Source organism: Cydia splendana, chromosome 9, assembly GCF_910591565.1.
Source record: "Cydia splendana chromosome 9, ilCydSple1.2, whole genome shotgun sequence".
Taxonomy (NCBI): domain Eukaryota; kingdom Metazoa; phylum Arthropoda; class Insecta; order Lepidoptera; family Tortricidae; genus Cydia; species Cydia splendana.
In genome coordinates, this window is record NC_085968.1 from 8737775 (window position 1) to 8762298 (window position 24524).

Sequence of the window (24524 nt, forward strand, 5' to 3'; positions counted from 1 at the left end):
TATCTTTGCAGCTGACTGTACCTACCTAGTCGTTACATGTGTAGTAAAAGTTTAAGTGATAATTGTGATATTTAACTTAATAGTCTTCCAAGAATTACTTGTTTGAACACGGTGGTCGTAAATAACAGTTTTACTAGCGTGCCTAAAGGTAGTAAAGGTCCAATAGCTTTGCTTTGAGATTTTACAGTAAGTGAAGGCAATTTTACCCCTAATAGTTACAAATATAAAATAAACAAAAAGCTTCCAAATGCTAATACTCGTAGCGCATCATCTCTAAACATAAATGTCGTTTCATATCCAAAATATCCGCCTAAACACTAACCAGAACCACCCACGAACGACAGCACCGCAAATAATTCATTCCATCTCCGGTTTCCGTTGAACCGGCTTGCTAATTAGCAAACGCGTGCAGACATGGATAAATTGCAGGCGATGTCGCATTGTACGTAACGTTATATGAGTACGCAAAGGTGTCGGAAGTGCTCTTCTTAATTAATAAGTACACCGCTTACTTACTAAACCTCATCTGTGGATTTTGTGTTGCTGTGTAATTTGAACTCTATACTTAATTCGAAAAGGTTAATTTCACCATAATGATTCGTTAGCCAAATATAAGGTTCAGCATGCTGGAATGCTTGTCCTTTGTAATTTTAACACAGGTTTTGTCAGTTTCTGCTAAAAGGATTTTGCGCACTGAATTTCTGTTTCAACATTTGTTCCTTGTAATTTTATGCGCATTGTTCTCTGTTTCAATTTTTCACTGAATATTTATTTGAATACATGTTAGTTCCTATTTACATCCATGCATATTTTAATAAGCTTACTAAATTAGCTTTATTGTCAACAGGACATGGCGAACTACAGCTGCGTGGCCGAAAATATCGCGGGAAAAAGAATTTCGGAACCAGCACTCCTAACCGTCTACGGTAAGATTTTTTTTACTTCCCTTGACACTCAAACTAAGCCCACATGGTGACACTTCAGTGCCCCATTCATTAAATTCAGACGTCGAAATAGTAGCACATGTGAATGAGTGTAAGTGGCCACAAGAATAACAGTTGTTGGCAATATAATATGACGTCTTTGTTTTGATAATAGGCGTTAATATATTAGTGAAGAATTGAATAGCGTTGGGTGTTTTCTTATTAACCGTTAGATGAGAAGTACATATTCTGATAAAATGTGTGTTAAGGGAAATTCTTAGTAATAGGGTTACAAACTCATAGGATGTTTTAATGTTTACTCCTTCCTACAGATTAAATTGAACCCTGCAAAGGATCAGCAAAACATAAAACAAAATTCAATTCGTATCCACCGACATATCAAAGGATTAATAACAAAATTGCCCGCTAATTTTCCAACGATTTAATACGCTTTACCTAACAAGACATCGAACACGTTCTACACCTCACATAATTCATCAGACAACCATTTCCGATGGAGTTTAACGCTCATTTCACCCTCCTTGTACGTAATAACTATCTTTACTTCAGCGAGATCAAAAGGGCATGCGCCGTACAATTATTGCACTGATGCTTGCGCTGGCGCATGGGAGAGTCATTAGGGACGCGCCCACGCCATCTCGGAAATATGGCGCCTGCCTAACTGATTGCAATCAGCACCTCTGACTTTACACGTCCGAATCCTTGTTTTATATCATTAAGGCTAAAATTATTGGTCGTGTGCTGTTTTGTGTGGTAATAACAGATATATCGTGCAACGTTGTAACGTCCCATCGCACCATCAAGACTAACATGCAAGATGCAAGTACAGAAATAAAGCAATTTCTTTATTATGCCTCATAATTAGTGTATCAGCGTCGCAGCGTATTTCATGTTTTATTTTCATTAAATGAAGAAATAATATATGTACATATTTCCCAAATTGTTTCGTTGACTAAGATGTGTAGACTAAGAGTTTACAAACTTATTGTACGAACGATACCTTCACGAATTAATATGTATTAGGAATTTAGCTAGTTTCACCATTACTCGACCATGATCAATAGCACTTCAGCTTCTAAATCCTATTGCGGTTTCGTCCTAGCTTAGGCATCCTTCGGAATCCGGTGGACTATAAACTGAACCTCAATTTCTCCGTGCAAACTTACGTATAACTTCGAAACATACATATATTTAAGATACTAATTGGAATAGTTATTCCCGCTATTCGGGAACAATTACGTTTATTAGAGGGACAGAGCTCCCTTTGTTACGTCTGTACTAACGTGTGAATTGGGCAATACACATTGTCGCGTAACATAGGTAGGTACCTATTGTGTATGTGTGCCGATGCCCTGAGGATTGTTATTTCCCTCGGTATGGAATCCGCAACTTTGTATGTCCTAATACAATTCTACTATTTGTTCCTACGTGTCGTGTCACTGTTTAAGGAGTACAATCTATGTTTTAATTATTTGCTCGTGTTACAGGCCACACCCGGTATATGCATTCGTGTAGCCTCAACTCTTTATAATTTATTTGCCCAAATTATTATGATAACACTTACCCTTATTTGCTTATTACTAACACTATTAGCTGGGTACTAAAATCCATTTATGTATGAATTCGACAGTAGGTATTAGGTAACCCTCTTCATAACCAATAGAACATAGAAACTCTTTAAACCATTACCAAAAAAAACTACATGTATTGTTTTTTCTCATTTAAACCTGGAAGGAATTCCCAAAAACCAATTCCACCGCTATTGCCTTACATATTACCTTTTATTACTGGTGGGCGTGCTGAACAATACTTACTTCACACTATTATTTAATAGTGGCCATGCGTGTTAGCGGTGTCACGCTATTGTAGGAATTATCTTCTATCTCCAAGATAGCATTCCTCCGAAGATGCTTCTTTGTGTTCAAGTGATAACTTAAAAACTTTAATGACGCGAGGAAATTTCTAATTCGGTACCGTTACTTTATTAACATGATGAAAATTGTTATTGTCAAAGCTTGCATCTTCTTTTATGTGAGTATTATAAGTGATAGCTCAATAGAGCCGTCTTGGGTAACTAAAAAAATGCTTACAAGTACTTAAGTACTAAGTGCTACTTAGGACGGTGCGCTTTTTAGGGTTCCGTACCCAAAGGGTAAAACGGGACCCTATTACTAAGACTCCGCTGTCCGTCCGTCCGTCACACGACAGTTGAAATTTTCACAGATAATGTATTTCTGTTGCCGCTATAACAACAAATACTAAAAAGTACGGAACCCTCGGTGGTCGAGTCCGACTCGCACTTGTCCGGTTTTTTAGTATGGGATTGGGTATCTGTACTAGTATTGTATGATCTGTGCTTGGGCAATGTATGTATGGTGTTTTTGTGGACCCTAAACTTAGACAGATATATCATGACGAGGAATTTTCTAACGAATTAGTTTTGGAGTTGTATGTACATTGAGAAGCTGCTATTCCCACTAATTTCAATTCACATGTTCATAAGTCATAACTCAAAACAACCGCCCATAATTACTAGCCTTTCCTAACTTAATTTAAACTTGTAGACAGCAGATTAATATTAACAGTACTTTAATAAGTTAATAACGGCGCCGAATTCTCTAAGGGCAATCAATTTTTATTGGGAATCCAACGCCAGAATGATTAACCACGGGTGGTCTGAAACAATTTGGATGAAAGCTGTTTCGATAAAATGCTAACCAAAGCAAATTAGGGAATTTTACTGATACGCCATTAAACTAAGTTTAGGGGAAATAAATAACCCATATGTTAACAGCAGGAGTTCATTACTTTACAAATATTAAGTATCTTAATTTTTTCATTGTTTACAAAATATTCCTAATATGTAATACTAAAGCAATAAATTATAAAATTACCTTTATTTAGTAATAAAATACAATAGAATATAATTTTCGCAACTAGCAATTTAACTTGCTATTGGTGAAGGATGGAGAATCAGTAGTAAAAAAAACAAGCTTCAATTGTCAATATTTTTGCATTTCAAATTTGAACCACATTCTTGTACCTCCATTACCAACATTGCAAAAAAGGGTTGCCGTGGAACTTGTATTCGGGACAATTTAGGTAACATATGGCGACGAATACCGTTAAACGAATGAGCGTAATGACGCTTCATTATAGTGAGTTTAGTGATGCATTTGTCGCTTCAAGAATAATGGCGTGAAGCACTTAGTGGGAGTAACAAAGAGTGTCGCATATTAAGTGAGAGCATGGGCGAAAATATGGAGATATTATTTTGATGCATTCTTGAACCGTTCTTTTTAAAATACGTACTTTAACCAGTAAGTAGTATCTAAAGCAGTTACATCCTTTTTTATTTTCGTATTTGCAAATAGTATGCCTATTTATTTGTATTCACAATCTAATCTATAGAATATAAGAGCCTCGGTAGAGAGTACCATTTTGTACCATTTGGAGTTGAAACTCTAGGTCCATGGGGTCCCAGCGCGCATAAGTTGTTCGCAGAAATCGCGAAGCGTCTGGTTGACGTAACTGGTGACCGAAGAGCTGGCGGCTACCTCTCACAACGTATCAGCATTGCGATACAGCGAGGAAATGCCGCCAGCATCCTTGGTACAATGCCTCAAGGGCCTATTTTAGATTTAAGCTAGTTATTAATTTAGTTTAGTAGTACCACTGTATATATATTTTTATGATAGAAAGATACGAATAAAAAATGTTATTAAAAAAATCTATAGAATAATTTAATTTTGATACCTAGCTGAACAACACTTTATTTTTGAAGCTTTATTATAAATAAAATTATAAACAAATTAAAACTAGTATCAGTGCCGTTATCATAAAACCATAGCTTATACTTTACTTGTATTACTGGGCCGGGAAGTTTGATCCTGACATAGTCTCCGATGTATTTATTATGCCTTTGCACTTCATCGGACACCTGATAAACATTTATTTTGTTAGTAATAACAGTTGTACTTTATATATTTTAACCTGATTATCCAACAAAGACAAACTATTTACTGAAGTGACCCTCCCAATTAGCGAACAGCCGCGGTGGTCAACATCACCTATTCTCGAAATGAGGTTCTAGGAAGGCTGTCGCGGTCAGTTAGCCTACGACACGCAAACTCGCGTGCCCCAACCAGCATGCAACCGATTTGCGGAATGAGATACCCGAGAATGGCTAGTTTTTCGTATTAGAATCGCTTTGGATTTTTTGGAGGGAAATCGCCCATTAAAAGGTTTCGCCTCGCATTGATGGAGATCAGATAGAAAAAGCTTCCGCGACTGATTAATGGTTGTAGAGCAAAAAAAAGGAGTTCATTGTGATGATATATTTCGCTGGGAATTATTATCCTTAACAGAAAAAAAATATAATCGCTTATTTCATTTGTTATTTAAATTTGGAAGTATAACGGTTATTTTCACGACTGGGTTTGTTTTAAGAAAGAATCTGTCGAACAGATTTAATTTTATATTGAGAAACGTAACTTCCTAGATGATTATAATGTAGGTTCGCAATTTTCACTTAATTAATATGAGCATAGCAGAACACCACATCTGGCATGCATAGTTGCTTATCATCCATCCATCCATCTATTAACACATCTAGGCGAGACCCAAGCAAATTGTGATGATGGATTAAAAAAAACATTAGTTACTTATTATGAATGTGTTCTGCAACGATTCAATACTAAAACGTTCAAACCTTGGGGATACGGTTGTTCTTAAAAGGAACACATTGTAACCTTTTACTAAATAGACCGTCGCGATTGTCTTAAAAAAATTCTTCGGTGGGCACAGATCTTTCTTCCCGCTACATACGATACGTGGACAAAAAAATGGTAACAGTGTTGTTTTAATGAGATCTAACCAAAGCTTTTTTCTACAGTGAACGGTGGTTGGAGTCCCTGGGGCCCCTGGACCCAGTGCCGCTGCAACGGGCGCGCCGCCGGCGGCCAGCGCCGAACCCGCAGTTGCACGGAACCACACCCCCTGAATGGGGGCGCGCCATGCCAAGGACAAGCAGTGCAGAGGACGCCGGACTGCGTATCATGTCCAAGCGGTAAGTAGACTACGCCAATATGTGTCTCTAGTCGATATCTAGAAAATGAGGATTAAGTATTAATGCTGCAACAAGTTAATGGATCTTTAACTCAAAACCTAAAGAAGATTACAATATTTTAACTTATAGTTTTATAATGACCCAATAGTGTCTGATATGACTTAATGTATGACGTTTTTACTAGCTTGTACCAATACAAACCTTAAATAAGTATTAAATTTAACTCATTCATTTAGTTACTGTCAAAGTTGCTTTAAATTCGGCTTGAGTGACAGGCTTCCACTACTACCGTAAACTTAATTAAAGCAGGTTTACGTTAGTCCCAGGTAAGCTCAAGCTCAAGGTAAATTAAACTCCAACCACACTTAGACGACTAAAGTTGTTAAATCACCTGAAATGCTACAATTACCAAATTTAATGTGTTTAATGCTGCCAATGAAGATGGATATATGGATCTGCAAGCGTATGATAACTCACAACAATTATTGATCGGTAAGTACCTAAGTCGATAAACTAGAGTTCAAAAACGTGCGTGCCATGACCCTGACAGTTTAACTTTCCACTTTTATAGCCCCGCTTAAATTAAAACACCAGTTAAACATAGACGCATCGAACAATAAAACAAAGGGCGCGTGCCTAAATCCTTTCATTACGAATCATAACGACCATTTTAGTCATATCTTGGATCTAAAACCTTTTATTTCTACAACACATAAAGTCGAGTACTCAGTCCGGTCACATCAAAGGCTTAGTACTTCATAGCAGTTATATGAGGGCGACGAATTTTACCGCGTTTCTGACAAGTCGCATGCGGTAGTGTAGATTGACATGATGTTTTGAGGATGTTGGCAATATGGAGTCTTATGAGTCATAGTTCGCTCGTTTGATTATTCATGCTTTTATTATTTGAGTTGGTTAAATGTGTAACGGAAATGTCGAACACGAGTTGTAAGGATCCAATCAATTGAAAGACCCCTTTATATGATTCGATTAATAAATGAATAACTTATCATGTTCTTTTTACTTTCTACTGATCAAACTGAAATAAACATGATTAATTAATAAAGGAGACTTAGTAATATCCGGATTCTTTTGTTTATAAATAAACTCAACCTTGTGTAACGAACTAATAAAATAGAACAACCGGGTAGACAATAAAATCCAATCAAGAGATGTTAAACTCCAACTCAGGATTATTGTTCAGTTAATTGGTTACACATGTCTGTTCCTCTTTGGCGGTCTTCACTGTAACCGTTTCAGTCTAACCATTTTATTAATGCACTTCACTTCAAAGAGTTGAATAATTATGATGAGCTGGATTTTTATTAAAGAATTTTATTTACCTACTCATATGGATGAGAGTTGTTCTTGTTAAGGAAAGGAGTTTTCCATGCAACGTTTTACTTTTATAAAATTGATTATATGAGGAAACTTTTCCCATGCGAATTTTGATGCTTTTTAAATAGTACAGATTTTTTTAATAAATTGCATTAAATTATGTGCATAAGACACTGAAGAAAGTGACCGACGCAAAACTATTGTGGAGTATGTACCTATATTATTATCGACTTTTATTTTCTTGAGATGAAACCCAATATCAGTATTATTGTTACCTGCAAGTAATTCGTGTCAAAAACACTTGTGAGAGATATGCAAATACGGGCTTCCTAAAAGATAATATACTGGATTATATACGAGTAAATTTGTAACGTACTCTCATATATGAGGCGGCCCAGATGCGATTTGCAGATATTAAGGTACCATTACAATTTTTCATACGTTTTTATCCTCGCACATCTGCCACATTGTTTTAAATTTCCTCTCTGAAAGCATATGAAGCGATATTACATAATTTACCCGTTTTATCTCGTGAACGTCTCCAAAACGACTTCCTACAAAATGCTTTCTTAAAATTCGTATGGACCCGTCAGTGGGACGCAATTACATACAATTTATTAACTTACTTCGAGCCATAAAAAGTTGTTAAAGTAAAAAATACGTTTTACAAAATGTGAAAGTCCTTCGCGTTGTTCCTCTAACGAACCTCGACTGATTTATGTGTGTGCGCATTAATTAATAAGAAATGTTACACACTGTTGTAGTTTAATATGCGTATGGTTCCACCCACACACGCAGGGAGTGAATAATTGGCGGGAGGAAGTCATGAGACTTAGCGGTTAGTGGTAATAGTGGTATAAATAATGCCAGGTATTTTAGGGAGCTATTTTTGAGGTTAGTGATTACTTTCGACATATACGTCCGGTCTGACATTTAGATGTTTTTTATGTCGTGTAGTTTTAAGTTCAATGAAGTCATGGAAGAGGTAAAAATGTAAAAGTTTTTTTAAGTAACGAAATAGTTACATCCGTCAACGAGAACAGCTCAACAGTAGGTACCTATTTAGAAAACGTACATTTTGTCCCAAGACCTGAGCTAATAATAACACTTTCTTTAATATAAAGAAAGAAATAGCTACATCCTTTGATTCACATACTGTGAACAATATTTTAATTTTTACCAAGATTTAAAAAACATAAATAGAGAAACAAAAAAGATATGAAAGCATTTAAGCTAACCTATTTGGGTACAAGTAATCAACACAGTCATACCTAACCTCATGCTTAAGAATAAGAATAAGAATAATATTTATTTGAAATAACCTTGTTGACAATATAAATATATATCCTGTGGCCCCACACTAGGCTATGCCTGTGACGTGGCAGACGGGTTTTCAATTTGTAAGCAAAAGGTTAAGAAGAAACTAATCTAATAAACTAATAATTAAGGAAATTATGAAATTCAAAGAAAGAAAAAAGGAATGAAAATATGGTGCGTGTATATATGTGTGTGTGTGTGCGTGTGTGTGTGTGCGAGTGTGTGTAAGGCGTAAGGCTACAGAGATGGTTATCATGTGAGGGATTAGGTGATGACCTTCAACAGCATCTCAGTTCGAATAAAGTTAAGATCTTTCAACCAGTTCTTAATTATGAATTTTGCTTCAAGAGGAGACTTTTCAGATATGTTGCATGCCTTTACTAGTGAATTGTAAATATACCGATGCAGGAAGTTAGGAAAACGCCTCGCGAATGTGGTTTTTACGATGGGCGTAGGAATTCTAAACACTCGATTATGGATTAGGGTAATATATTCTTCAGAGTATAGTTTTTTGATGCACGTGAGTTGCAACTCGTAGGATCAATAATACATAAACATAACATGTACCTAATTTATACCTAATTGATGGTCGTCGTCTATGTCAAACTCTTGTTCCAGTCGTGGTTTGGTCATCCTCACGCCACCCACGAGAACCGATTGGCGCTAATCTCTAAAATTTTTAGACCAAACACTAACCCAGTATAAGCACCAGCGCTATTATTTCTTTTGAAAAAAAAAATACAAGTGATTTATGCCCGACTCGTATGTAAGGGCAGTTACGGCGGGCTGATGTATTTTAATTTCAATTTATAGAGTCGATTGGCCGTGGGTATACGCTCTGAATTATTAGATATCCTATTAATAACGGCAAACGATGCGGTAATTGCTGCAATGCTGGCGGATCAATACTGAATCTTATTTCTATTGTTGTAAGAATGAAAATGGAAAAAATGGAACCGTTTGTATTTGTAAAGCTTACTGTTTTGAGATGAAATCTACAAGATTTGCCTTTAAATGTGTTCGTCTGTTCGGACGATAAAACGTAGGCGATTGTTTATGGTTGATAGGTTTGTGACAATTGGTGAATAGTCGACTGTATAAAAGATAATTGATTTAACGATTTCCCGCTCTTTAAGAGTGACACGTTAAACAAATTAAAAAGTAAAATAGAAATAACGAACTGTTAACTAATCAAATAGCGATAATACCTCTTCTCGCGTCCCGGCATTTTGCCATGCATGGCTCATTTTAGGAACCTCATCCCAAGAATTGACATACCTAAGCAATAGTTTTTTACTAGAGCAACTGTCATCTGAATTTCCAGCCAAAAGTCCGTAACCAACATGCCAATTGTTTACGCTCTATAGCGAACGAAATGCAACTGTCACTATCGCACTAATATGGAAGAGTGATAGAGAGACACAAAGCGTTTCGTTATCGTAGCGCAGCGGTTGTCAAACTGTTTTGGTGACAAATTAACTGTGTACCAGAGATATAGAGAGCTGGTTATTTATTTGTTTTCTCTTTTGCTCGTGGAGCCCCCACAAAGGCTTTGCTTTGGCTGGTAGCGCAAGCGATTGTCACCTTGGCTAGGCACCCAGACGGGAAAGAAGGGTAAAATTATTGGGGTTAGTCCGGTTCCCTCACGATGTCTTCCTTCACCGGTAAATATAAAAATATAAAATAACAAACAAGATATAGTATAGTTATAGTATAGTATAGTATATAGTTAGGTATAGTATAGTGTAGTAGTTTTGTATAGGAAACAAGTCACCAATATAGTAGATAGCTAATTTTAATATTTCCCACAGCGGGTCGCTGGGGCCCTTGGTCGGAGTGGTCGGTGTGTGGCACGGACTGCCAGCAGACGCGCCGCCGAGCGTGCGTCGGGGACACGCCTTGTTTGAACAGCGCGCACGTGCAGCACGCTGACTGCGTGGGAGACTACTGCGGAGTGCATGAGAGTAAGTAGTAGAAGTTTATAAGGTTGAATTTTCGAGCAACGCCGGCTTCCGACATGTCGGTAGGTAGGAGCCCAATAAGATATCGATCTTACCGTACAAATCATTCTGCCATTTATGCGGGGGGAAACGAGCATATAGTCGCACTTTTCACTCACTACATACAAAGTCCAAACTGTAATGACGATACAAATACATAGAAAATGACACAAGTCAAAGACAAATCTTGCAAACCTCGATCTCTTTTTGTGTACGAATGAGTCACTACACGCATCACCATAGGTACAGTTGTACCTATGTATGCTTCGGCAGAGGGGAAATAGTACGAATGCCGTCTTTCTTCCCGGTTTTGCTCGAAGGGTTGAATCCAACTCCCAACGGTCCAACACCCACTAATGTTTTGGACTAATATCCAAATCAAATGTCAAATCATATGAGTGTCCAAAACACACTAATATGGGGCCCTGGATGGAGTAAGTTCATCTTCGGGTCGAGTACCTACTGTATCTCGTTTGTTTGAGTAAGTAGGGTACGTGTGCGGTGTGCACTGTCCGAATTGCTGCCGCCACGCATGCGTCGGGGACATTCCTCGTTCAAGCGCGCAATCGCAGCGTGCAGAAGTTTGTGACTACTGGTATAATTACAGGAGTATATTATAAAGGAGTAGTGCGATGTTAAAGAGTAGTGCGGTAATACAAGAACAGAACAGTCGGATCGCTAGATATCTAACTAGTCGCAGTAGTTGGCGTGCAACACGAATTGCAGACAGACTGTCGAATTATGAACCTTTTCTTTTTTCGACTAACAATATTGTTTTAAGCGAGTCCAAAAGAGTATGAAGATAAAAGAGTCAATAACCTAGAACTTTATTAGTATAATTTGTGTGAATATAATTGTAATTTTGCGATAAAACATACCTAAGTGAAACAATTATACAAGACTGTTAAACCTTACGATAAGATATACCTACACCACCTACATACACTGTTACACCGTAATAAAATCATAAAATACCTACACTGTTCGTAAAAGCATATATAATGTAAACATTCAACACACCTGTCACATTAAAAGGAAGAAAGCCATAAGAAAAGTAATTTAAATTATAACGATAAAGGATGACATCTTAAAAGGGCGTAATATTAAAAAGTATACAGTAATTTATTATCTCGAAGAAAATAAATATAAATCAACCACAAAATCATATAAAAATACCAACACCTAAATAATTAAAAAGCTGGACATTTTTATGTCACAGATATATATACAAAACATTTATAAATAATGGCGGAGTCAACTGCCAAAATATTTTATCATCGCATTAAGACAAAAAAAATGACATAATATATGGTGTTAAGAATTACAACTTTTACGATTTCGGATGCTAGGACATTACGAAACTATTCCACAAGGGGCATCTTAATTAAGCCATTTCTATGAAATGCACCAGAGTTCCAACAACCAGATGCCATGCAACTAAAAATATACTTCCTTTTCCGCGCGAGATCATAACTATGAAATGTTACACGGACTGCTCGCTTTATAACAGGCTATCGGTTCTACCTGTAACCTACCAGTGTAAGATGACCTGCCCACCCTTCTTCCGATTCAAACGATCTTATATTCTTAGCCTCAGGTATAAAGAGAAGAACGGACCAGAGTAAATTGGCCGCGTTAAAAGATTCGAGAGATACTAAAATCGGGTAGCCATGACCATCTGGGTCGTATCATATCGACTATATATAGACGAGGGACTAAAATTTTATGGTGGCCTTACGGAATGTTGACTTACAATTTCGAGTCTTAAAAGGTTGTTCTATAGCGTAATGGCTTAGTTATTCCTTTCCAAATTTTCTGTGAGCGCTTCGGTGGTTATTCTGGAATGTTTAGTTGCCGTGCCCTTCGATTAAAATATTTTGTGATTATGTTTATAATGCTTAGACAAATCTTTTTTTCGGTATATTCACAGCCCTAATATCGGTGTATTACTTTATATTTTGACATCCTAAATCCCAATAGGTAATGCTATTTTTGTTAACAGTTAATATGTCCAAAACACAAGTAAAGAAGCAAAACCAAAACATTCATAAAATTAGACATAAAAATAATGACTTTGATTTTATTTTCTGTCAACCAATAATCGAGGAAAAGATTAAAACACATTTAAAGGCATTACCATAATTGCGAAAGCTGCAGTTCCCCCGGCAATCGCGATCCAATACCCAAATGGAAAATGATCAATCCTTATTTTGTTTATAATAGCAATAAATCATTTTCGTGGTCCCCGTTGACTCGATTTCAATTTCCTATGTCTGTTTATCGAGCATTTGATAAATAGCCCCAGGCAGCTTTGCCAGTTGTTTGGTTTGCTCAACAATTTCTTTCTCGTACCACGTTCGGTTTCACGCTAAATAAATCTGCAATCTCTGACATATTTGCTTATAAATTGGCTTTGGTTATCTCTTGTTTTAGATTGATTATTATTTATTGGGATCATCGCTCAGGGAATTGCGTCGAGGGCTGATTTTTCGTAACTTTTTGCGCGGGTGTGTGCGTGAGATTGGTGATGATTACCAATAGCCCAGTAAATACGGTTGAGAAAAACATTAAATTGTAATTGTTAAGTTTTTTAATATATTATTCTAATGATATATTAAAATATCATATATGCAGGAATAATACAAACATTCTACCCGGAACGAAGTATGTAATAGGAAAAAAAAATTAACATTTATTTTTTGCCTAAAATCAGTAAACAATACTATCGAAGAGATTATTTACATGTAAAACTAATAAATCCACAAACGTGCGACGCAAGTGAAACATGTCTTAATTTGCTAAGAAAGTAATAGAAATAAGTATATTTTGTTTAGATGCTGATTAATAAATTACCTATAAAATATGTTTTCATAAAAATTCTACATCTCTCAGCTCTCTAGCGATAAGACCGCCTGTTGTCTGCCTCTATCTTTAATCGATTGTTTTTCTTTAAGCTATATCTTTTACTGAGGTGTGCCAATAAAGAGTATTCTATCTATCTATCTACATTAAACATTTGAAATAGGTCTATAGATCCACAGGTACTTGTACCAGAAAGCTGGACTTCCGGTCCGTAAAATGACTGGAATACAATGAAGTTAAATAAATGTCAAGGTTATTTTCTGATCATGACTGCAGCAGCATTACTGATGCAGCGTTACAGGAGCACGAAGCTGGCGTTGTCAATCTGGTAAATAAAATAAATGTACATAAGTGCCAGATTAGTCGTTGTAGTTAATCACGCAAGTACGAGTAAGTATAGCAACGCAATCTATCAAGGAAATTAACAAAACATATGACGTTGCCCCAGCAACGCCGTAACAATAACGCTGCTACGGTAGAAATTCGAATGTAACAGTTAAATGAACATTTGACTGCACTTTTATGACGACTTGAAAGAACTCATAAAAGTCTACCGCTGAAAGTATGCGGGTTAAAGCTACTTAAGTAAACATGCTTATGGCATTCCATTTATAGCAACGTAATTTCCCGATCACAAAACAGAACACGTACTCCTTATCGGCCTGAAAATTCCTCAAACCATCAAACCCAAAACCATTACTTAGAACTGATTCAAGCCTCGCAGAGAATGTGGACCATCAGTAAATTACCCACATGAAAGGTGAGACTTGAATGCGGGGAACGCGAGGACCATTCATTCGTACCGCCGTACTTCATTAGCCTAATTGCTGGCGTATAAAGGGGAAATGGTTGAATTTTATAGCAGCTTTTCATCTTTTGTTGCCTAAACATTGGAGTGTTAATTCAACGCTAAGGCGAAGCGAATTACGTTGGGGAAGTGTTGGAGTGTCTGTTAAGGAAATAGGGTTAGTTTTTGTTTGTACCTCTTTGAGTAAAGAATGCTTTTATTGTACAGAGTCTAGGTGGATCATTGGAACTCTGAATTTTGTAATTAATAGTTTTGATGTAGGTAATACTTGACTATGACTAATAAGTTCTTAGAAATCTGACTTAAATAATAATACTTAATATTGTTAAAAGCCATCTAATTTTAACCCAAACATGTAAAAGATAAATTAAGGCAAATTTTTCAGTTTTATCATCAGTTTTATGACAGAAAAAAAACCGCGAATGTGCCTTTCGGCAGTTTCGACATTAAATATTATACTTTTCAGATGAATGCTAACCAGCAGTTCAATGTTAAATACGTATTTTTCCTAAAACAGGTAAGTACCCAGATCGAACCTAAAAGTACATAATTACTTAATAATGATTAAAAATAAAACTTAATTACGTACCTATTGAACTTTTAGACCATAGTTGTCGTATTGGACAATACCTAGTTGGGTGGTGTTACGATATACCAAAGAAACGCTACCTGCACTACGTACCTATATTTTAAGTAACTAAACGCCTTTAACAATTAACATTCGTCCCGAACAAAACGATAATAAATTCGAACAATGGAAATAACATAAGAGTTATTGCTAATTTAGATCCATTGCTGATACGGAGATAATTGACGTACATGGCTCGGCCGGCCGTATCTAGGGCACACTTAGTTAAGCTTCGGTTACAGTCATAACTTGCTGTAATAGAAGAAAGATTAATTGAACTGAATTTATGAAAGCTTTTGTAACAAGAAACTACACTGGGTTTTATGTCTTTAATATTTCTTGAATGTATAACGGATTAAACGCACAATTCTGTTGATAACGGTCGTTGATTCGTAGTTAGTTTATTATTTAGTCAAATGCATAGTACTGTTTTTGTATTATGTTACAAAACAACAAAAAAATTATCATAATAATTGAAAATTATTTTTGCAACGATTTATAGGTACGGCGCAAGTATAATTTGATATTCAATCAATCTGAACCATAAACAACTCCTAAGTCCCATACGGTTTAATGCCAAGCAAAGTTTGAAATGTGATAAATCATCCGCTACTTCATTGCGAACGTCAGTCCCTAAACCGCGTAAAACGTTGCGGAATTAATTTACGATTCGTTCAAACGCTTATCGGATTAACGTCGAAATTTGTACGCAGTGTAAACATTTGTCAGTGCCAGCCGTACATTCGGAACTGCAGTGAGATTGCAGATACAAAATCCAATCGAAATTTACAAACCCTTGTCGCTTTACCCATAACGCGGCAGGAGGCCTTGCAGAATTAAATACGTTGACGAAAACAAGTACGCAAACGCAGCTCTAAAGGCTTAGGTACTAAAGGTGATAGCGGCGTGGTGCGTTCGAAGGGGCGTCGGGATGCAAGTCGAGCTCGCCCGCTGCGTTCTCTCGACGAGATCACAACAAATCATTCACGGGGCCCACCTCCGGTAATGATAGCTACATACTCACATATTGGTTTTGGTATGATCGATACAAGAATCTGACTTTCGTCGCGACTATTCATGTGGAAAAATAATGAACTAACATGACGTGTTGATGTAATGACACGATGTTTTGGTTTGAGGCTGCTGACGTGACGAGTCCAAAATAAAAGGATGAGAAGGGGGAACATTAAAGCCTGTTGTGATTCATTAAAATCTTTGATGGACATTCGATTCGATTTAAATCCTCTTGCAAATAAGATTTTGCTATACCATACCATAGGCCTATAGGCTTCCTATAGATACCTATACTATACCATCCATAAGTTGTAACAATTTTAAATACTTTGTTATGTTTTGGAATGATTAATATAACCACTTCTGTGTCCTCATTTAAATTAAAAAGCGAAATAACGGCCGTAACATAATTGGCTATTTTAATCCTATCGCCCTTCCATATCAAAATAATCAACTTATCACCTTTTTAACATCAAATAGCATTTTAAAATTGTTCAAATTATAACGAACTGCAAACGCCCTACACAGCCAGGTGCAAAAAGTTCCCCTTTGCAACTTCGCTTAGTTTGTTCTTTATGTAACCAGTCAAGTGGTACCTTTCAAAGGCTTTGAATTACAGTCTGTTGGAACTTGTCTGCACGGAGTTGAATAGTTGCGCAGTTTTGATATGTTTCTGTTCAAGAATGCAGACAAAAGAATGTACCTACTGTTTAGACGCCGCTTTCCTTTTTAAAACACATCAACAATGGTGCAATACGGCTTATTTTCACAATAGGTATCGCTTTTTTTTCAATCCGAACTCTTTCTCTGTGAAAATAATGATACATATTAAACATGGGTATTTTATACAATATGTATGTTTGAAGAAACTATGCATTGTGAGTACCATAAAAAAACAAGCCAAGCTAAAACAGAAAATGCAAAAGTTCAATACTCTCAACAAGTGCATACGACCAATATGTTCCAAGGTAAAGAGAAGCTATGCTCATAAAATTAGCAAGTGCCTATAAAAAGCAACTATGTGGAACACACCGTCGCCTCGTTTTTAATTACTCTGGCAACATTCGAGATCGTTATCGAGTTATCGAGCGATGGCTTTATTCTGACTTCCTTGTATTTATAGTCCAAGCAATTAGCACCCCTTTTGCCTTGACCGTAGAATATAAAATTTGAAGTAGCAAGGGCCAGGGATATAAGATCTTATGAAATGAGCAACTAATATCGCGGCAATGTTGGAGATAATTCTTTAGGGTAAAAGTTTAAAACTCATTTATATCAGGGATCTTCAGAAAGTATTTATTTGGCCTTATTTTTAAAACCGCAAAATGCTTCACTCTTTCCTTCCAAAGAGTAGCTTATTGAAATAAAACGGTAATTATAATTTTACAAAAATAGTCGACGTAGCTCGGAAAGCGGCCAAGCTAAAGTGGGACTGGGCTGGTCATGTCTGCCGAATGCCGAGTGAGCTGTGGGCCAAGATCGCCACAGAGTGGCAGCCCAGCTCAAAACGAGGAATTGGCAGACCACGTCGGCGATGGCGAGACGAGTTAGACTCCTTTTTAAGGGAATGGCCAGAGACTGCACAGGATCGGGAAGACTGGAAAAAGTGGGGGGAGGCCTTTGCCCAGCAGTGGGACATTATAGGCTCCCAATAATAATAATAATAATAAGCTATAAGCTCCAGGGGTGGAAGTGAAATATGCATAAGACGCGAGTTGGCACAGTGGCTGTTAACAGCCACTGGGTAGAAAGCGGCGCACACCTCTCGACACCCCTGAGCCGCTCACACCGGTGTTGCCCTTGAGCCATCCTAGATGTCGCTTTTTGTGGGGGCCCATCTTGTGAGGGCGAGTCACCGTCTGCCGGAAATAAAATTGCATACCGTTTTATTAGGCAGGCGTCCGGTTTTTTTACCCCATAGCTCAGTACTTAGTCCATCGCTTTCACCCAATAACCTAGTTCATTTTAGATTCCATCAACTCTCAATAGCCCTTACACCCTGGCGGGTGCTGCCTCTGCGTGCGTCCCATAACACGGGCAAGGGCAGCATCCGCTCGGTGTACCCCTTACATTTCATTAAAGTGTCAAAAGGGCCTCTACGTGTTGGCTTCGGCTCCGCGCATGCCTCCCAAAGGTCCGGAACACCATTGTTCCGTGATGGGAAAGACATACAAATAATAATAATAATAATTTTGCGTGTTAGGGACCCTTTGACGCTTCTATTAACTGTCATTGTCTCCCACGTGTCCAAAAAACACTTCATAAAAAGCATCCCTTCATTTTAAAAGTCTTGTCCTTTCACGGCAGCAAATTACACAAAAAATACTCGTTAAAACGAACTGCCGCGAGCCCAATCGTAAACTTGGAGACGCGATGACATAAATAATATTAAGGCATGCTGCCAGAAACTTGTACGGTTCCATTCCGACGCTTGAAAACAAATTTACATCTACAAACACGAAAATTATCTTTCCTTCCACATCGTCAACATTTATATTGACACTCCAAAACTTTACTTGCACTTCTATATTTGTCAAACTAGGATCAAGCAGGTGATTATTGTGGTTTTCAAGAAACCTTTATACAGGTTGACTAAAAAATAAGTGCATTCCCGTTGCCGGGGAGGTTTTGGGATTATACTGAGCAACTTTTACAATAGGACCAACCCCGAAATCCCGAAAAATATTGGCTGTTTCATACATTTTGGCTGGTCCATTTTCTATGGGACGGTAATTTTTTTTCGCGATTTCGGTGTTGGTCCCAAGGTAAAAGTTGCTCAGTATAATCCCAAAACCTCCCTGGCAACGGGAATGCACTTATTTTTTGGCCACCGTGTATACCTTTTTTTAAATCATCAACATCATGGTTCCCTCACTTAATAAAAGTTTGCGAGACAGAAAATGGGAGCTAAAACTTACTTTGTAATTTATTACGCTTTGTTTGGATGTTGAAAGCGTCTTCAAATGGCCGAGGGAAACGTCGGTGGTTGTGAAATGAGCTGTAAATCAAAACGCTGGAATAGGATAAAGGCTAATGTTTTGAGTGAGTCGTAGCAACAATAATATTGAGTTGTTTACATCATTAACAGAGTGCTGCCGCGCTATTTAGTGAATGTTTACCTTTTTAGAAACATGTTTTCAGAAATTTCTTATTTGAATATACTTCTACTTATTAGACTGCCGATTCGTATATACAGCTCGAAAGTAGCTCTTTTATGAAAACACCAAACTTTTTCGATTATCATTTAAAGTGTTGGTGTTTTATAGTGTTTGTAAAATCTGCATATAAAAAGAACCAAGCCGCTAACACGTCCATTCCCGACATTCTTGGCACCCGTCCTTTTATTTCCCCTGCTAATCTTCCGTTTTGTCCCCAGTTGCGGCGCACAGCGACGTGCCGCTGTACATCGGCATTGCAGTGGCCGTGGTCGTGTTCTTGGCCGGCGCGGCTGTGGTCTACAAACTGCTGCAGAAGAAAACGAGAGACCATTCACTGTATACTATGACTAGGACAGGTGAGGGTTTATATTTATTGTTCTTGTTTCAATTATACCCGGCTATAACTCTGTCAGTGTTGAAATGTGGTCCAGTTGAAAACAAAGGTGTAATTCATTTGTATGGAAATTTTCAGCTAGTATCGTAATTTATTACATTGTTCACTTATGCTACACATTTCAAATTATTGCCACTTATTGGTACATATTTTACATGTAAATACTTTTATGTGGATCTACATTTGGTCTTAAGTCCACATTTGGTTACGCGTTAGTGCCATCAAGCCCATGTGAACCTATGTTTTTTCATCCAATTCCAATACTTCACCAGCGTGTTTTGGAATATACTTAAGTAGCTCAAGTAAACAAAAACAAGTTACATTAATACCGCAGAACATCATTATTGACAAGAGCCTACTTCATAATGAATCAATTTACAAATAAGTATCCGCTGTACGTAGTGAGTTTACTTTTTGGACTTTAATGCAGTGTTCTATTTTTAAAACATCATAAATAAAAGCGACCATGTTTATGCACTCATGAATAGCATTCTTTATTATTAGTATCGGATTCGTAAGCAAAAAAACATGAGAGGAATATTGAATGCCTATAAATATTTACCTCAGGCGGTAATGGCATAAAATGTTCATTGCACTAAGTCATGGTGAGAAGTAGAGGTGACGCATAAAAATTAACGTTGCACCTTACCAACGTAACTTTAAGTCGAAAAGTGAATAAAGTTGTGCCTATAAAACTTCCTGCCATAGCAATAAATAGGTAGGTAGGTACCTATTTATTGCTATGTATCAACAAAATTCTTACAATACATAATCGTTTGTGAAAAGCATCCTTGTCATTAATGTAATGATTTCTTCACCGAACAGATTTCCAACCGGAAATGTATCCAACAGTGGAGAAACAATCCCTGTCCCTGGCCCCCGACCTGATGCAGCACCGGCCTCCTAGATACGAGCACCCCCAGGCCGACACGAGGGCCGAACACCATTACGATGTCCCACATCTCACTAACAGGTAAACCTTAGTTCTAATTAGAAACTTATCACAGTTTTCTTTAGCTCCTATGTTTATTTATTTATTTAAACTTTATTGCACAAAAGAAAACTTATCGTACAAAAGGCGGACTTAATGCCAAAATCATTCTCTACCAGTCAACCTTAAGGCAAAGCAGTTATGTTCAATTTAGTCTTCGACCAACTTTCTTAACATTATTTTAAAATAATGTTTTAGAGCTTGGGAAGCGGATTATACTTGATATTTGATTTTATTAATCTTATAAACGGGCGTATTATTAAAAATCAATACATTAAAAATTTTACAAAGTTACAGCGAGCTGCAAAATTTCATGGATACATTATAAATGGGATTAAATAATTCAGCATGTGGTCATGCATTTATGCAGCTCGGTGTATACTAGAAAATGAAGATACTGAAACATATACAGGACAGGAATAGAATATATTACACAAAAAAAAACAGTTTCACAACTTGCATGTAACTTCTACAGCTACGCTTCTCCAGTCGATCACCAGATAACTCCGTGCGCGTCCTCCAAGGGTCAGAGCGAAGACTACGATAGCAAACCTTACAGCGAATCAGAGCATTCCGTTTCCAGTTGTTTTACTAGTTGTAAGTATCCTGAACCAAATAGCGGACTTATATCAAGTTTAATTAAAACATAAGAATAAAAGCTTTGAATTGCAAGAAAATTATCGTTGAACTGTACTGTATCTAAGTTACCGAATAGTCCATTCTTAACATTCACCTCGAAAAGATATTCATCCAAGAAAGAAAAGTAGTGTGCTTCCCTTATAAAATACCCTGAATGTCTCCTGCCTTGCAAAACTGCACATTCCAGTACTACAAAATTTAAAGAGCTGTATTTTCATCATAACAGCATCGCCTTAAACTAAAAGGCACTCTCTAAAATTCCTGCCTTATATTTAAATTTCTTTCTAGCGGGGTCTATGTACGATGCAGCGAACGAATCAGTGACGTTACAACTAGCGGAACTCGTGTCAAACTCGCCTACCTCACAATCGTTGTCCGTGTCGAGTTCTGGATCGAGATTGGCCCTGCCAGCCGCCGGAGTAGCGCTGTCGGTTCCTGAGAATGCCCTTAGTAGGGGCCGCAGGGAGCAAATGTATGTGGCTGTCGTGAGGGACGATAGATACAGGCCGAGACTCGGTAAAGGTGAGTACGGATATTGCATTTATTTTAGCGAAAAGATCTGAAAAATTGTATGAAAAGTCAATATAGTTTAACGTCTTCATCTTGCGTGGTTATTGTGACGTTACTTTGTAATATAATGTTCATTCCAATAGTGTACTTGCCTAATAACATGTAAGACATTTGTTGATTTTTGATAGTTACAAGAAATTTGCCGTGCGTTGCGCATTTTGATTTCACATCTTGTAACAAAAAAACAATTGGTATTTTATAAATAAATTCAGTGCCTGAAGCATAGTTTAAATAACACTCTTATACTGAAGACAGCACATTAAAATTCACCATCTCGTTCTAAAACCCAATATTAGAACAGGAGGCGTAGAAAATACTGTAATTATTGTTAGTGTCTATCCTATTCGTAGTCTCACAGTTAATTCTGCCCCGCAGGTATCACGCAACTGAGTCCAGTAGTTAAGTGCGGACCTCCGCGGCTGCAATTAAACAAGCCGGTCGTCCTTCAGATTCCGCACTGCGCTAGCCTCAAGCACGGCTTCTGGAACCTCGCCCTCTATGCCATAGACCACAACAACAAGACAGACAACGCCCAACCTCAATGGAAGAAAGTCGTTGGTCTCGGACAGGAGACCATAAACACCCCAGTGTTCACGCAACTTGACAACGAGAAGATATACTTAGTGACAGACATGCTGTCAACTTTCGTGTTAGTAGGAGAAAGTTTTAATGGCAAGGCAGTCAAAGCTTTACAGTTAGCTGTTTATGCTCCCGCAGCGCCTAATGAAAGTTGTTCGGAGTATAGTATAAGATTGTACGTATTTGAGGACACTCCTTGTGCACCATACTATTGTCAGGAGCAAGAGAAGAAGTTAGGAGGTGTACTTCTTGAAAGAACTAAGACACTTCTATTCCAAGATGGCGGCTCCAACCTTTGTTTAAATTTAGAACACGTTAGTCCTGGCTGGAAAGCCAAACCAGGTATAGGCTATCAAGAAATACCATTCAACCATGTCTGGAGTTCTAATTACAACGCCCTACACTGCAGTTTTGTACTAGAAAGAACTCACGATTGCGACTCTATAGACTTTAGCATTTCTGCATGTCAAAGAACCAACCCATCTTATAAACAAACATTCCGAATAGCTCTTGACGACATGAGAAGTCGGTCGCCGCGCGGTCGTTCGCCCCGCGCTGAATCGCAGCGTAGTTTCAACATAACTGAAAATCTTTTAGAGGCTCGTATGTGTAGAAGCGAGGACGGTGATGCTAAAAGAAACGTCACAGTTAGCGAGGCGGGAGTTAACGAATGCTCTAGCGAAGGCCCGTTCAAATTGAGCGCGAGGGTCAAGCGCCAACTATGTGCTATACTAGACCCACCAAACGCTCGTGGCAACGACTGGCGGGCCTTAGCCGCAAGGCTCGGGGTAGATCGTTACACGACGTGGTTCGCCACGAAGAGTTCTCCGACGGAGACAATTTTGGAGCTATGGGAATGTCGAGAGAGGGGTCCAGGAGCGACAGCCGCTCTTGCCGCTGCCTTGCGACAGATGGAACGACACGACGCCGCCGATTTGCTACAAGGGAGACCCTCCTGGTTATGAATTCATTAAAGGAAAGTATTGGTGTAAACTTGAGTGACAAAGACATTTAGGGAACTTATTACAGAAGCAGTGCTGGTTATAAATGGTGTTCTTTGTAGTGTCTGTGCTAAAGCTCGTTTAGAAGGTATCGTACGTTTGTATACTGTGTTGTACATTAGAATGAACAAGAGGATTTATATGGATGACATGTTGGTAATTTACTGAGTAGTTTAAATGTTATGTTAGTGGAAATAGTCTTGGCCTTGGCCTAAGTTTGTAAATCGTGGTAGTATATTTTGTATAGACCATTATTACGCTGTAAGATAAGCGAGGAAAATAAATTATATTAATATAGTAGCAATAATAGTGCCTACGAAATCTTTTAAAGAAACACTGCCAACCTCAGATTGGCATTTGTTATTTTTTACTCTTAAGTGTTTGGTGTTTATTGTATTGGAAAATTATTTATGGCCAAGTTTGTTTACTTTGCTTTTTGTTTTAGACGCTTGAGTATTCAAAATGTGCCAAATCTCAGATGCCACAGCACTTTGGCAGTTTTAAACTTAACGCAACTTATCAGAGCTTACTGTTGTTGAATAAAAATAGCTTAGCGTCCTATTAAATACTACAAAGACTTAAGCAGATTGCATTTACTACTTAAAATTGTATCTCACTGTACTTTATACTTCGAATCATAAGGCTAATGAAGTCATTCGTCACTGTAAAATGAACTTAAGAGCTATTAGCTTTCGGTCTACTTTATAATGGAAAATTTTAGATCATCCCTTTCTGTATATAAGTAATAGATTGTACATACTTCATGTATCGCGATCATACGGTAGTGAAATAACCATGGTTTTGTAAATTGGATACATGCCGCAAGTAGACTATATTATTATATTTTTGTTAAAGTGATGACTATTAAAATAAATGGATCTGTGATACTTAAAATAATATGAAATAAATTATGTTTAACTGTGCACTTTATTCGGTTTATTTTACAATGGCATTCCTTTCATCCCTGGTCAGTAGGTACCTATATAATAAAATTAGACCAAGTATTATAAATATTGAACTTAAAGTACCTAATTAAGTATTTAAAACAAATTGACGTTTATTTAAAAAAATATACTAAATGTTATAATCTAAGAATTGGCCTTCATGTATCGTTTGTAGGGTTCCGTACCCGAAGGGTAAAAACGGGACCCTATTACTAAGACTCCTCTGTCCGTATGTCTGTCTGTCACCAGGCCGTATCGCATAAACAGTT

General features: G+C 37.5%; 1 protein-coding gene across 3 annotated transcripts in view; it reads left to right on the plus strand.

Moving 5' to 3' along the window:
• Positions 1 to 24236, plus strand: part of LOC134793518 (netrin receptor UNC5C-like) — a 148329-nt gene extending 124093 nt beyond the window's left edge. For 2 of the 3 annotated variants that reach the window (XM_063765102.1, XM_063765101.1), the window contains exons 5-13: positions 848 to 926; positions 5839 to 6012; positions 6454 to 6504; positions 10479 to 10631; positions 19356 to 19493; positions 20357 to 20504; positions 20998 to 21119; positions 21450 to 21683; positions 22107 to 24236. In XM_063765102.1, the coding sequence (XP_063621172.1) occupies positions 848 to 926; positions 5839 to 6012; positions 6454 to 6504; positions 10479 to 10631; positions 19356 to 19493; positions 20357 to 20504; positions 20998 to 21119; positions 21450 to 21683; positions 22107 to 23275 (2268 nt within the window). In that variant the 3' untranslated portion in view covers positions 23276 to 24236. The remainder of the gene's footprint in view (positions 1 to 847; positions 927 to 5838; positions 6013 to 6453; positions 6505 to 10478; positions 10632 to 19355; positions 19494 to 20356; positions 20505 to 20997; positions 21120 to 21449; positions 21684 to 22106) is intronic. The other variant, XM_063765104.1, reaches the window with a different exon arrangement.
• Positions 24237 to 24524: the final 288 nt, after the last annotated feature.